At 40.1% G+C, this 14543-nt stretch overlaps 1 protein-coding gene across 1 annotated transcript in view; it reads right to left on the reverse strand.

Annotated features, from left to right (window-relative positions):
* LOC103917527 (O-acetyl-ADP-ribose deacetylase MACROD2-like) overlaps positions 1-14543 on the reverse strand; it is a 269054-nt gene that overhangs the window by 231909 nt on the left and 22602 nt on the right. The window contains exon 4 of the mRNA XM_009324674.1: positions 14181-14288. Coding sequence (XP_009322949.1) covers positions 14181-14288 — 108 coding nt within the window. The remainder of the gene's footprint in view (positions 1-14180; positions 14289-14543) is intronic.

The following is a 14543-nucleotide window of genomic DNA, read 5'->3' on the forward strand; positions in this document are numbered from 1 at the left end:
GGAACTTAAAAAAACAATCCCTTGATCCAGTTAGAGACCACACTGGGTGAGAGAGAGACTACTTGGTTTGCACAGATCCAAAGTGCCTGTCCCCTTTTCCTAAAGCCCTGGATCTTGCGGCCATGTCCTTCCCCCACTCCCACAAGCAGGTCCTTAGCTAGGGCTCCAGGCTCCCCAGCTCACAGCTAGATCCTTTCTTGCTGAGGAGTGATGCTTTACCATCTTCTGCACCAAACTCAGCGCATGCCTGCCTTGATTCCTCCTCCCCTTAAACAAAAAAAGGAAAATTAATTCATGAGTAAGAAGTCCAGCAAGGGCAGCAATGCCACTGATAAATCTGATCCACATTCCAAGCCAGGGACAGGTAACAATATGCTTCAGTTTTCAATTCAATCAAAGCAGAAGAGTAAGCTTTTCACTCCATATCCTGGCTAAAAAAGGAACATGTCCTAGCTTAGCTCCACACCTGCACCAGCAAATTGACTTAACTGTCAGCAGGGAATTATGAAATATGAAGTGACTCCAGCAGCGCTCAGGGGAGACTCCCGAGGCACGGTGTCTATAGCAAAGACACCAAGGAGCCATCCACCTCACCCTCACCCCCAAGCAAAGCGGAACAGCCTTGGATCTCTAAAAGAGGCCAACAAGAAATAAGAACAAAACTCAGCTTTCCTGAATGATTAGCACTGGCCCAAATAAGAAAGAGTGGTTTTAAATACATCAGCACAGCTTCCCTGACTGCTGGTGCCCACGGCTGCTGAAACCAAAGGTTGAAGGTCATGATTGAGACACCGATTTGCAGTTATGAGGCTGCATCTGATAAACAGCTCATAGGAGCCTTTCTAAGGAGAAAAGGCAACACCCTGTATGCTTCCCCTCTCGTATTCTTCTCCCAAGAAGGATAAGGGTGGAGAGGGTAGAAAGGGAGGCTGCAGTCAACACAAGCTGCTCTGCTGTGTGCTAGCCACTAGAGGATGGGAGAGAAGAGGAAGGCAGCAGAGATACTGCTAAGCTATACTTTCTGGCTCAAATCCTGTCTTGAGTCTGATGATGCCAGCATGCAGGAAGATGAGAAGCCAGATATAACTCAACCCCTGGGACATGGACACTAAGAAAGAAGTAGGGAACCAAAACATTATGCTGTGTCTTTGATGAGAGTATATAATAGAGAGAAGTACTCCCACCTGAAAACACCCCTTGTGCTGTCTGTCAGGGGATTCACTTTGAATCTAAGAAACAGTTTTTATTTCAATCTAATCTCTTACTGGTGTTGGGGACTAGCCTGAACTAGAATTGCAGCCTCTGAAGCTGTAAACTCCTGACCTGAAGAGCCTTTGGGCTCTAAGCCCTACCAAAACACCAAGTTTGGGCCTCCTAAGCAGGTTCATTTTTGCCAGAGAGGAGGTGCAAGGTAGAGAAATCACTCTTTGCGGCAAAACAGCCCTAATGCTGATCACTCAGCTCTCTGAAATGCTGGGTTTTGTCATCTAGTAGTAAAAAAAACCCACAAAACACAAAACTATAATTAGCTGGGTCAGGGCCAAGGTTAGAACTGCTGGTAGGCAAAGCTCTGCTGTGACACAAAGCAAAAATCATCTGGCCTCCAACATTTGGAAATGCCTTCATCCAAGGAATTAAAGGAAAACTAAGAACTGCTGTATTTGTCCTAGTCTACCCTTCCCCCAGGGTAGATTCAGTTGTTTTATTTTTTTAAGGTAATGGCCAACCTAAAGTGAAAATTATCACAGAACCTCAGAAATAAGACAGACATGCATAAATTGTGGATTTCTGTTACTTTTCCTGATATAGTTTAGGGAACTCTGCAAGTAAAATCCACCATTTTCCACTGACTGACTATTCTGGAAGTCATTATATTATTTGATTTTAATTTCAGAAAGAGTAATATCAGGACTCAGATGTGCACAAATTCAGAACTAGTCAAGCAGTGACCTGGACCACACTGCCCAGCGTAATCACTTCAAAGTGGACTGAAACCAACAGGATGAAAAACCAGAGCTTCTCTGAAATAGGCTATACACCACAAATTGTTAGAAATGTACAGGAAATGGGTTGCCAGTTAATATTATCTAGCATATCAAGTCACTGGGAAGACTTACATTCCTCTAGAACCTAGTTTGATAGAGTTGAAAGCAATACCATCTCTTTCTTAACTAAAAAGTTATTTCACATGACACAAGAGTACAGTTCTCTTGAAAAAGCAATATGGTTCACACTTTAAATTTAAAAGCATTTCTAACATGGATTTGCAATGCAAAACATTCTAAATACAAATCAAATATAGCTGACAAAACCCTCTTTTTGAGGCAGCCTACAACTAGGCATACCAGATAATAACTATTTCTATTTATTACTCTACAGGAACCAACTTTAAAGCATAAAACGAAGGTGCTATAGGGACGTGCGTAAGTGATTCATGTTGTACACCATATTAAAGTTACTGCAGCATAGACATGCAAGTGACAAGAGAGAAGGAGCAGCAATCCTAAAGAGTTTTCTGAATTAGTGCTTTTCCACAAATTTCAACTATTCAAACACAATAGGCAATAAAAGCCCCGGGCTTCAAGGCATCACTGCTGAAACCATCTGGGAACAAGGGCCATTACAACAAGAGCCAAGTAATCTCTTCTTTATGAGTCTGCCTGCCCTCCAGCACAGCTCAGAGGAAAAGGAGCAAAGATCCGAATAGCTCCTCTGCAGCCAAGGGCCAGTATTCGGGACAGGGTACCCCAAAAGAGAAAGGAACAGTACCACCCATGTCCCCTCTTGGCCATTTGAGCACATTGTGCAAGTGACAATCCAGGCAGGAGATATTAAATTCACGTTTGAACATTTTGTCACCTCCGAGTGCAAATTTTACAGGAATCGGACACATATGGGAACACCAGTAGCTCATCGCCACACTGTTCCGAAGAAAGCATAGGGCTTTGCAGCACCTTCAACACTATAATTAAAACAATTCCCACATACATCCAAATGACACAGCACGTTTGAGAAACAACCCTGAACAACGGGATATAAACATACAAGTGTCTATTATTTGCACATGATGCAAACACCACTAGCCATTGTGCTTGGATTAACAAGCAAATACCGTTTTCGCAAGCCTTCACTGTGCTTTGATGTATATTTAGCTGCCATTACTAATTTTTATGACTGTGACAGCAGGTCACACAAAGGGGTTCGGAGTGCAGATTTTTAAAGCCAAGCCATACCCTTAATACTAATTTTTAAGCAAGAGACATTCTGAATTCCTAAAGAAAGCAACTTCTGGTTTTGCAATAGAAATGTTTTCCTTTTGTCAGAAAAGTCAGTTTCTAACAGCCATAGGTCAAAAAAAACCCTAAACTGCATTTCACAGTCCATAATTATTTAAGTGACAAGTAATCAAAACTGTATTTCAAGTGACTAACATTTCCGAAAAGCTTCCCCAAAATCTGCGGCAAATGGCGAAACACTGGGCAAATCTGAAATCATAACAAAGGGTGGAAGACACAGCATCAGTCTTCTACTCAGCAGCTAAGAGAATTAAGCAAAAGCAATGCCTCCTGCCAAAGAAGGAAAAGGAGACAGACGGGGTTAGCCAGACTGCTACACGACAGCATTTTTGAACATCGACTCATTACCATTTTGGTGAGTAGGTATCCCATTTTCTGCATCTAGTAAGTTAGATGAGATAAACCCAAAGTTTACTTGCTCCAATCAAAGTAGACCTTCCCCTATTCAATATTTAACTGCATATATTTAATGGGATTATGTTTTGCATAGAAATACTAATTCCCATGCTAACCTGACTGTATTACTTACACTGACCAAGATCATGTTGAGCTAGTACCTGTACAAACCCAGAACAACCTAGTCCATCCCAATGTGATTATAGTTACAACATAAAGGTAGGAAAGAGCAAACATACATCCCAACAGAGAAGACTGAGGGGGCAATATTAACACTACACAGATAATCTCAGCCTACCAGCTGACCATCCACTGCCAAGATTTTGTAGGTATTGCAGAGAGGAGACTTTAAAGAAGTCTTCTCTTGTGTCCTAACGCTTTTCAATTACTAGAAGGTTGACTGGTTTGGGTTTTTTTAAATGCAAAAGCTTGAAAGAGCATGATGTTGCATGCCTACCTTGACTGAGAACATACTGTTGCAACTATTGGCTTAAAAAACCCACAATCCTTTGGATAATCCCCCACAAGTCCTGATTAAAAGTGGATTTAATATTATGAAACGAAGCCTAATTGTTCAAGACGACCTTGAGTTGTTTCTTACACCACGCTGCTCCATCAGTGCACTCAAGATGACAGTTGCACTGTCAGATGTAGGATGAGACAGGCTGAAAGCAAGGTGCCTCTTAAACATATTCCTCCATGAATTAAAACAGATGCTTACAGTTCTTCCAAACCACGTCTGTTTCCTGTTCTATTTCAAACACACACTAAACACATGTAGTGAAATGGAGTAGACATTTAATAAGTATGAGCTGTATCGATGGCCTATCCAACAAGCAGTCCTAGAACACATGCATTTTGTTTCCTCTGCTTAAGTCATTACTGATTTTATGTCCAGGAAAATTAAGGTATACAGGCAAACAGTGGCTTCACAATAGCAGTGGCACTATTGCCACCTGCTGTCAGAAAGTATTCATGGCATCCCACCACACCTCGCACATCACAACTGCAAGAAGTTAAAGACTTCTAAGAAATCCAACTTTGCAGGTGTTTTGCCTGCATGTTGCTAGTTTTCTTTAGAAAGGGCACACACAAAAAAGGTCCAGGGTAACCACGGCATGAAGGATCAATAATCACATTGGTCTGATAGTTAGCAAAGTCCGCATTACAGTCCTGGAATACAGGAAAGAAGTTACCACCCCCTCAAACCACAAAGGATACAATAAAGCAGTGTCAGAGGACAGAGAAGCTAAAAGAGAAGATGATAGAGTGAAAAGCCTGACATTTCACAGCCTGTTACTATTCCCCTTAATTACTGAACACTGCTAGCAACCTGGATCTCCAGAGCCCACAGAGCTCTGACTGCCCTGCTTGCCACACTTACAGTCCCTGGTTTTAGGGAGATAAAATGTGCTAAGTTTGAGTGGCCAAGCACAAACCTGAGAAGCAAAGAGATCAAGTGAAAGCACAAACACTACAATACAATGAGTTACTTCTAAACCTGGCAAGTCACAGAAGATGCAAGCAGTGTCCTCGACTCCCACCTGTTCTTTTTCTACTCCAGAAAGTGTCAAAGTTACTTGAAATGTTTTATTTGTATTCATAAAGCGCCTAAGCAGTTTGGGTTTGGGTTTTTTTATTAACAAAAATATCAGCAACACATAGTTTATATAGACAATTATTACCCCAGGGAGCCTAGAAATAATCAGTGACAATAAATGGGTTCAACAATGGATGTACAAAGAAATAAGGAGAACATATTGGTCTAGGTAAAACAGACAGTGGCCTGAAAGCATCAACACTGATGAAGACTAGATTGTTAAATAAATCCAAGTACCATAGACCATCATGTTAGATTAGGCTACTAAAAATTACTACCTTGCCCATTTTATGTTAGATTATCAGAAGACTAACAGACTATGCTGAATCAAGTCAGAGGAAGTAGCTGGCCATCTAACTATGTGCCAGGGTATTTCATAGAATGGTTTGGATTGGAAGGGACCTTCAAAGATCATCTAGTTCAACCCCCCTGTTGTCCATGGTCAGGGACATCTTTCACTGCATCAGGTTGCTCAAAGTCCCATCCAACCTGACCTCGAACACTTCCAATCATGGGGCATCCACAACTTCTCTGGGCAACCTGTTCTAGGTATTAGATACTTAGATATCCTGCACACTCATCTCATTCTACTCAGACTTCTTGCCAGCATGGAATAACATGGAAAGTCAAATAGCATTGCTCTGAACCTCAACTTGCTGTGTGTCTGGTGCCTCAGTCCACAACCTGTTAGTTTAAGGAGCCTTTTGAGTGCATCGTTCCAATGGAAAGTATATTTTCTTCTCTACTGCTGTTTTTACGGCTTCTCAGTAAGTCAGCGAACACTCACATCCCACTGCTTGTTAACATGAAGTGCCTATCTGTTTGCAGTATCTGCCCATATGGCAGGCTGATCAGCAAAGCTTTCCTTGTAGGCATGCAAGGTTTAGGCCTTCGTTCCATCACCTGAGACTCTCAGCTCACAGGCACAACACATGATTCGGCAGGATAACCCCTAGGCCCATGTCTGAGGCACAGACCCACCCAGAAGTCATCTCTGTTAGCTAAGCGACACAGCTGTAAGCACGCTGGTGGAATTTATTAGCATACTGAAAACATTTCACCACAATTTCCCCCTCCCAAAGCACCCCAGAATAAGGAAAAAAGTTCGTTCCTGCCATGTGTCTGCAGCACTGCCGATCCTTTCTTTTTTTCTTTTGAGTTATACTAATTATTCCTGGGATATTTTCAGAGTATATTGTGACCATCCTGGCAGCAGTACAATTCTGAGTTAGTCTACTCAATCTTAAGTCTTTACCACATCCTTAGAGCAAATGGTGTTTGACCGAGACAGCAGCTAAAGTAATCCACCTAAGTTAAACTGTACTTCTAGCTGTACTTTTCTTTGGTTTCCTCTTGATCGCTGTCACTTCACACAGATTTTTAGTTTTTATCCAAATGAGTATTACACTAAAGGGAGGAACTACACTGAAATCAGATTAGACCAAAAGCAGAGGGCAAGTTTAACCATGTCTACTACTCACCAGCCATGCTTAAAGTATATTCCACAGAAAGCAGTAATAAACCTACTCACAGACATCATGATTGAGAGAGACCAATTCCCTCAACTATTACCATTGACTTTTTTGATAAATAAGTGGGAATTATATATAAATTAGTCTGGGGCTTTACACACAATTGTAATTGCACCAACTGTAAATTAACTTGAGGAATCTTTGGTTAACACCACAGCCTGCTCACACTAAAGATGAAAATCAAATTAACAACAGTTTCTTAGCATTACTGGTTCTATTCCTAGAGGAAATTACAACAGTGTAAGTTACATAGGCAGATGCCAGATGACTCCATGCAAGAGATTTCAATACAAGTTTTTGGTTTCCCACTCTGTACACTGGAGAGAAAAAATTTAAAACATGCTACTAGACATCAAACTCATTAAGAAGCTCCCAGCATAAGCAACCATTTGTGTTTAGCTCAGTTGGGAAAAAACACAACTAAAAACCCCACCAAAAAAAAAAAAGAAAATCAATGTTAATAAATGCAAACATCCCACTCAAAAATCCTATAAGCAACTTAAGGGCAGATTTTGCCTTTTGTTGATTCCACTTTCAACAGCAGGAACGTTTGAGTTGAGGGACTTATTTTTATAGTGAATGAAGAGCCGAAGAATAATTTCAAATAAGCTCCAGAGTAAGAACTACCGGCCACTGTAAAATAAAAAGGGGGAGAGTAAGTATATACACAATACTAGTTCAGGCCCAGCAACTGATTCAAATACCTTCATAATATTCAGACAGGCCACTTCTGAAGCAATTTCTACTTCAGAAGCTACAAGATGAAAATTTTGTGTGATAAATTAAGTTGCCAAATGAAATGGATTAGCAATCAGTGAAATTGCCTGATGTCAGATCTGTTCCAGATTAGAATCCATCCTTTTTCCCCACCTGTTCATTAAGCACCAAGTTCAAGGCAACTGCAGTGACTGATTGCACATTAACAAGCTGTTTATGTGGAAAGGCATAGTTCAGCCACTATCTATACTTACACACTCGTTTAAGCATAATTCACTGATAATATATTCAGTTCCCAGTTTCAATACATAGTACTTCTATCTTGATGTGTAATTTTGGACTTGAGAAAAATGGGATGCTTCTTAAAATTAATCAGATTATACTTCAAGGTCAAGGCCAGGAAAAGAAGAGCCCAGAAGAAAATCTGTTGCTATCTCCAGTTAAGAAAACTGGAGAAAGATATTGCTGTTACCCTAAACTACTTAAACGTGATTGTGAAGTCAGAAGCCTGAGGGAGGAAAGGCGTATTTCATTAAGGAGAGTTGAGACTTAATATGAAAACTGCTATTTCATCCTCGAAGCCGAGTCATGCAGAGGCTCCAGTCGAAACCAGTCCTGCAACAAGCAAAGCAAACACGGCGTATTCGAAACCGAACATTTTCCAATTCCACACACTTCCAGTACCGGGAGGTACAGCAGGACAAGTGTTTCAAACTCTTACAAGTTTGTTAAGAAGATTCAGACGTAATTCACTCCCTGAAAACACCCTTGCCTCTTGAAGCAACTAAGAGATCCTCCCCTCTGCGTACCTTCACTTGGCTGGCCCTGCACAATGTGCCAAGGAAGCTAAGAAACCTGTGCAGCATGCCTGTCAAACCAGCATCCCCAGCTGACGTGACTCACTGCAGATATGTAGATGGTTTCCTGTAGAGGAAACCTGTTCTTGAATATTATGAGGTTCAGTAACTAAGTTCCAGCATCAGATGTTAGTAAAAGGGACACAAAAAGTTGTTTACCTATTGTCTTCACTAACTCTTCACTATTTATCAGAGTAAGGTTTTACTTCCCATCCGTTTTCTCATATGGAAAAAATATTCCCTTTAAAAAGTGATAGTCTCTCCCCAAATTTGGAAGGATTAGAGATGATTCCAGCACTCAAGTACAGTTTAAAGGGAGCCACCTAGTTGCTATAACTGTAGCAACCATCTAATTGCTAATTTAGAAGCAACACTATAGACTTATTACCAGAAATATCTACTTGAATAGAACTGATCACTTTCCTTTTTCCTGTAGATTAAAGGTTTCTGTTATCAGTACCATATTTTTGTACAGATATCCAAGAATATTCTTCAAAGCTAAGAAATAACATTTCTTCTAGTGCTCTGCAAGTCATCTTCTACCCCCAATCAAATAAAAATAAGGATAACTTTTTCCCCCCCGCATAATCATTTCCCCTCGAACTCGCTCCTAGTAAAAACTCACTCACAAGCACATTAGTACATGCCTTCTTACCTCAGAACTGGGCCAGTAAGATATTTTTTAACAGGAACAGGTAAGAAGTGAATGAATACCTGAGGTCAGCAGTGTTGAACTCCTGCTTAAGGTATATCACATATACAGACACACATATCACACCCACTCTGAAAATGCAACTCCTTCAGCTTCAAAAGTTACTGCGTACGATACAAAGAGCGACATATTTTTCCCTATATTTATTAAAAATGCAGAGGAAATTTAGTATTTACTGCTTAGCTGATATACTATAAGTGTTGCACAATTTATTTTTCAAACCTTACTGAGGCTTCTACTGCTTATTTCTGTATTTGGGATTGGCTGCTCTGTAAAAACAACATACTTGAAGAAGCCTAAAAGTGAGCAGAATAAGCTCCAGGAGTGGTGGACTAATCCTTTTTGTTTTTCCAATAGGCCCTGAAAACTTCAGTCAGGACCAGTGTTACTTCATCAGACCCCACCTAAGCCATGAGACTGTCATTGTCACACCATCCAGACTTTAAATAAGCAGAGGCAGCAGGCAAGCAGACTCAGAAGGAAACTTTTTTTTCTTTTAGAGTCACAAGTCAGGACATACACCACTTATTTTGTACTGCTGCTAAATTAACCACCAGTGGAAAGAGTCGCTCCCTAAATCCGTATCATACCTTGGAGAAAGCAGCTCAAAAACATCAAGGTAGAGGGAGCTGGCAAGGCAGTAGGGGTGGTATTACACATTTTGTGGCTTTAGTATTCCAATATTATCTGAAACTATTTTTCTCACATAGCCCATTTGGTCCACAGAAATCCTTTCTATCAAAAAATGCCTGCAGTATGAATAAAACATGTCTTAAAAGAGCTGAGAAGAAAGGGGCAGAGGGACTAAACAACCTCCCTCTCGCTCCCCTAAACACACACACCTCCCGAGCTCAGTTCCCACCAGTTATTTGGAAGTCAGCTAATTGTGGTTATCTGGCTTCCAGGTGCTTGAAGCATTTTTGGCATCAGGATGAAGTGACATCAAGGAGTATTTAATTTGTTAAGAAGGCCAGTTATCATCGATTCACGCAGTAAGTACACGCCTCAGGGACAGCCCATTCACATTCTTAGAGCATTAATACCAAAAGAGTAGAAAAGGATATAGGAGTAAAAAAAAAAATAAGATTTTTGTACAAATCTTACCTGAACCCTTAAAAAAAAGGGGGGGAGGGGAGGAAATTAACATAACAGGACACCTTAAGCAAAACATCAAGTTGAACTAATACCTGTCTGCAATGCAATCGGTAGCAAGAAAGTTTTACAAAACCATTCTGGAAGGATAACACATTTACAGGGGTAGATAATTGACATCAATTTTAGCAAAATGGCATATCAGCTCCCTTTTTCAGCTGCCTTCTCCATCGTGCTGCATCTCAGGTTAACTCTCACTCTCTTCAGAAGCCAGAAAACAGATCCTCACTCTGATCACGAACGATTTCAATGTGGCTGTTTTGATATGGTTGTTTTGACAATGAGCAAAGACACAAACTTCTATTTCCACTGTTTCCAGAGTTGTCCTCTTTTAGCATAAAATATTTGTAAAACATTTTTGGAACGTAAGTAACATTCAGTTTGTCTGTTAAAGCCTAGGAGAAAGGGGGATCCTTTTGTAGCAGTGCTCAGTGATATCTTGGTATTTAGCTAGGCAAGCTCACCATTAACACCTTTGTTAGCCTAACGAAAGAAATTCAGTTATCACTGTCTCATTTATATGCAAGGAAGTCAAAGGGGAGACAGAATTCAGAGCATGAGGTAAGCTACTAAATTTAACAGAAGTGTTTGTATAGTATAGCTCAGAAATAAACCCGGCCGTACTCCAAAGTGTCATGCTGTTATCTGGATACCCAAAGGAGGGCATCACAGTGTGGAGTCAGCACTATAGGCAAGTTACTGCACATATTCTCATACCCCTGTTCAATCAAGTAAACCCATTTGTGTCTCATTTACGCCTCACAGGTAGGTATTAGGAAATACAAAAATTTTTTGCTAATATGTTTGTATCCAAATCTGGAGACAATTTGAACCACCTGGGACCCTTCCACGGCCCCAGAATTTGCCATACTATTCCCCTCACTGAAGGCATATTTTGTTGTTCAAGTCAATGTAAATTAAAATTCAAACGTAAGTATCTTCCTGTTGCTTTAATTTGTATGACTTGTTGTATGTTAAACTATGTATTACAGGAGGTAGTTAATGGAATTCCTAAATTCAGAGATAAAGTCTCAAGAGGGTCTCTTCCCTCCTTTCCCCTGCCAGTTGCGTGCCCTGGGTTAGGGAGGATGTCACTCATTAACATTCAGAGTAGCCAAAAGGCTTCAAGTATGAAAAGAACTTGCACAGATTTACCTCTAAAAAGTCCGTCTCCTATTCCGTGTTCAACGGACTGCATTTTATGCAACTTACGGACAGAAGCTGGTACAGTAGGGATTGCGTTAGTTACACCATAAGAACGTCTGCAAGATTGAGCTTTCCAAAGGAGAAACAGGACATGACTACTTTTTCTTTATCTCTTTGAGGCTTGGATAATTTTAATTGCAGAAGGAAAAACAATGGAGTTCTTTGCAAAAGTGTCAGAGTGCAGAAACATGTTTTAAATACCATCCAAGAGACACTACAGTTTCACTGAAACTTTGTTTGATTTAAAAAAAAAAAAGTATCTCGGCACAGCAAGTGGATTTTTTGCATAAATAATACAGATCTTGAACCAAAACATCTTCTGCGTTTAGCTTTCCAGCTATCCTCCACGATAAGTTTAAAAGGTTTAACTTCAAAAGGAAAAAAAAAAGTAACGCTGAAACCATGAACAAATCAAAGACTTACACTTAAAATTTAATTACTGCATTGACATATAGAGAATATTTGATTTTTCAAGGTAACTGTAGGTCAGTATTTTAATCTAAGCACATTAACAATTCATAATAGTTAATATATTATGCACTTTAGGAACTACCAAAGATTACAGAAGAAAAGGGCTAGAAGAATCTCAAAAACCAACCCATACCAACGTCTTGACCTAGGACTGCTGCTACATATCAGCCTGATACCGTGGAGTATCGCTGTCCCTTCCAGTAAGTACTTTTGCCAACATCTAATCTGAATCTCTCATTAAGCCCAAATCCAACTCCTCTAACTTTCTACTGATGTCTTCTGTAAGTAAGAACTTCTTTCTTTTTGCCAATAGCCTTCCAGATACTTGAAGAGTCTTATGTCCCTCTTTAGGTCTTTCAATCTCAGTTTTACTGTGTGGTTTTGAGTGGTCTTTAATCCTTTCCTCAAAACTACATATTACTATGTGTTGATTTTAATTGGGTTCTATTTCTTATTTCTACTCAGATAGATGCATTCCTTACCAGGATGGCAGGCAAGTTTACAGGTAGATAATGTCATCTGCAGCCTGGGATACAGGTTTTTGGACATTTCAAGAGAAAGGGAGAAAACCCCTTTAAATCAAGAAAAGTAAAAGTATTCCCATTCTGAAGCTAATCTGCAATCAGTTCCAGCCTGTAATTCAAGGGAGACATATGAACAAAGAGAATCTAAATATAAAATCGAGAGAAGTATGCTAATATTGACTTACTGTAGAGTAATAAAGTAAGGAAGTCAGTAAGAGCACTACTGGAAATGTCATCTTGAAAGAATCGGGAGGAAAAAAATTAAAAGATTAAAGCTTCAGAGGCTTTGCCAACACAGCGAGGAGAGGATCGTGTTACTACATGGATGCTACCATATTGTTTGTCCAGAATTTGGAAAGGCTTTTGTGCATCAGTAAACTAGAAGATTAATTAAAAGCTTTTGCATGGAAATACCATCCTCATTACTTGGAGTGCAAAAACCTATTTTGAGATAACTTGAGGATTCTACCTGTACTCCACAAAACCCAGCAGCATGTCTCCACTGTAAAGTGGGGAGTTAAGCAGAGAGAAACATCAAACAATCCAAGAGAGTGTTTACTAACTTCCACACTGTATGAGCAAACATTTCTGTACTCTTTACAGACATGAGCCAGTATCTCCACACAACTTTTTAGTGTGGTAAGCCAACACACCAATTTTGGCCAATGCAACCTTGGGAACCTCTGCACTTTATTCCATCACAGAGAAGATACTGCAGTATATTCCCTACCAATAAATTAATAATAAAAAAATTAGTTCTTGAAAATGAATCAACTCCTAACTTAAGGGCAATGCCAGCCAAATACTAGGGGGGAAAAGTTTCCAGCCTCAAGACACACAAACCATATTCTTTTCTGGGTGGGGAGTGCAGGCAAGATTTGGCTGGGGCGTGAGTATAGGGGGAAAATTTCCTATAGTGTTTCCCAGACAGCCAAATTAGCTTAATATAACCCAGTGCACAAAGAAATTAATTGCATAGGCATTTCCCCCCTCCTCTTTTGTCACAAGATGCTACGTGCAGTTCTTCACCTCAGTTGCACCCATGGAGACATGGTCAGTAAGCGAGAAGAGGTACTAAAACTAAACCCATCCCTGGAAACATGCAAGGTCAGGCTGGACAGGGCTCTGAGCAACCTGATCTAGCTGAAGATGTCCCTGCCCACGGCAGGGGGGTTGGACTTGATGACCTTTAGAGGTCCCTTCCAACCCAAACTATTCCACGATTCTGTTTAGAACTCCGTAGGTCACAACGAAAAATTTGAAAGATACAATCTCCCTATAAGAAAGCAAATATTCAAGCCACATAAAATACAAATTCAGTTTTCCTATCGCCTTATTGTTAAGGTTTTCACATTACCTAGCCCACAAATGAATCGATTTATAAAAACAGACTGGAATGTACTGCAGTAGCTTATTATCAAAATTCAGCCTTCTACAATACCAAGTGTGAAGTCTCAGCTACTCAAGTCAAACATGGATATAAGATCTTTTTTCCCCCTCGGTGGCTATGCTATTAAAGTTTCACAATAATCCTTGTCACAGGAAAGGCAGGCAGGACGAACAGACGCAATATAGAGAAACTGGGAAAAAATATGTAGTTTCCAACAGATTTCCACAAAACATACCAACTTTGTGAAACTTTTCAAAGTTCAAACTTGTAACGTGGTGCTATAAAGGATTTTCAAGACATAACAATGTAAAATATTTAACCACCTACCAGCATTAACGATGGCATCAACCTCAAGCAGTGTAATGTCACCTCTATAGAGAGAAACTTTCTCGCTCAGAGTTTTCTTCCCTTGCAGATCTTCTTTAGCATTTTCACCTACAAACCAAGAAAGCAGTAAAACCAGATTACAAACATGGGTCTGAGATCACTATTTACAAGTCCAGAGCAGGTATCAGCAGTTCCAACTACGCTATTGCTGTCAGACTGCAGCATCTTTTGGCTTCGCCTCGAGAGGGCACCGGTAACCCACAAACACATCAGCATTTCCCTCAAATCACACTACTTGCCGTTTATTTGTTTTCAAATACAAACTACTATGAAGCACTGATTCCTATACCATTTGAATAAAAA

This window comes from Pygoscelis adeliae, unplaced genomic scaffold, assembly GCF_000699105.1.
Source record: "Pygoscelis adeliae isolate BGI_AS28 unplaced genomic scaffold, ASM69910v1 Scaffold176, whole genome shotgun sequence".
Lineage (NCBI taxonomy): Eukaryota > Metazoa > Chordata > Aves > Sphenisciformes > Spheniscidae > Pygoscelis > Pygoscelis adeliae.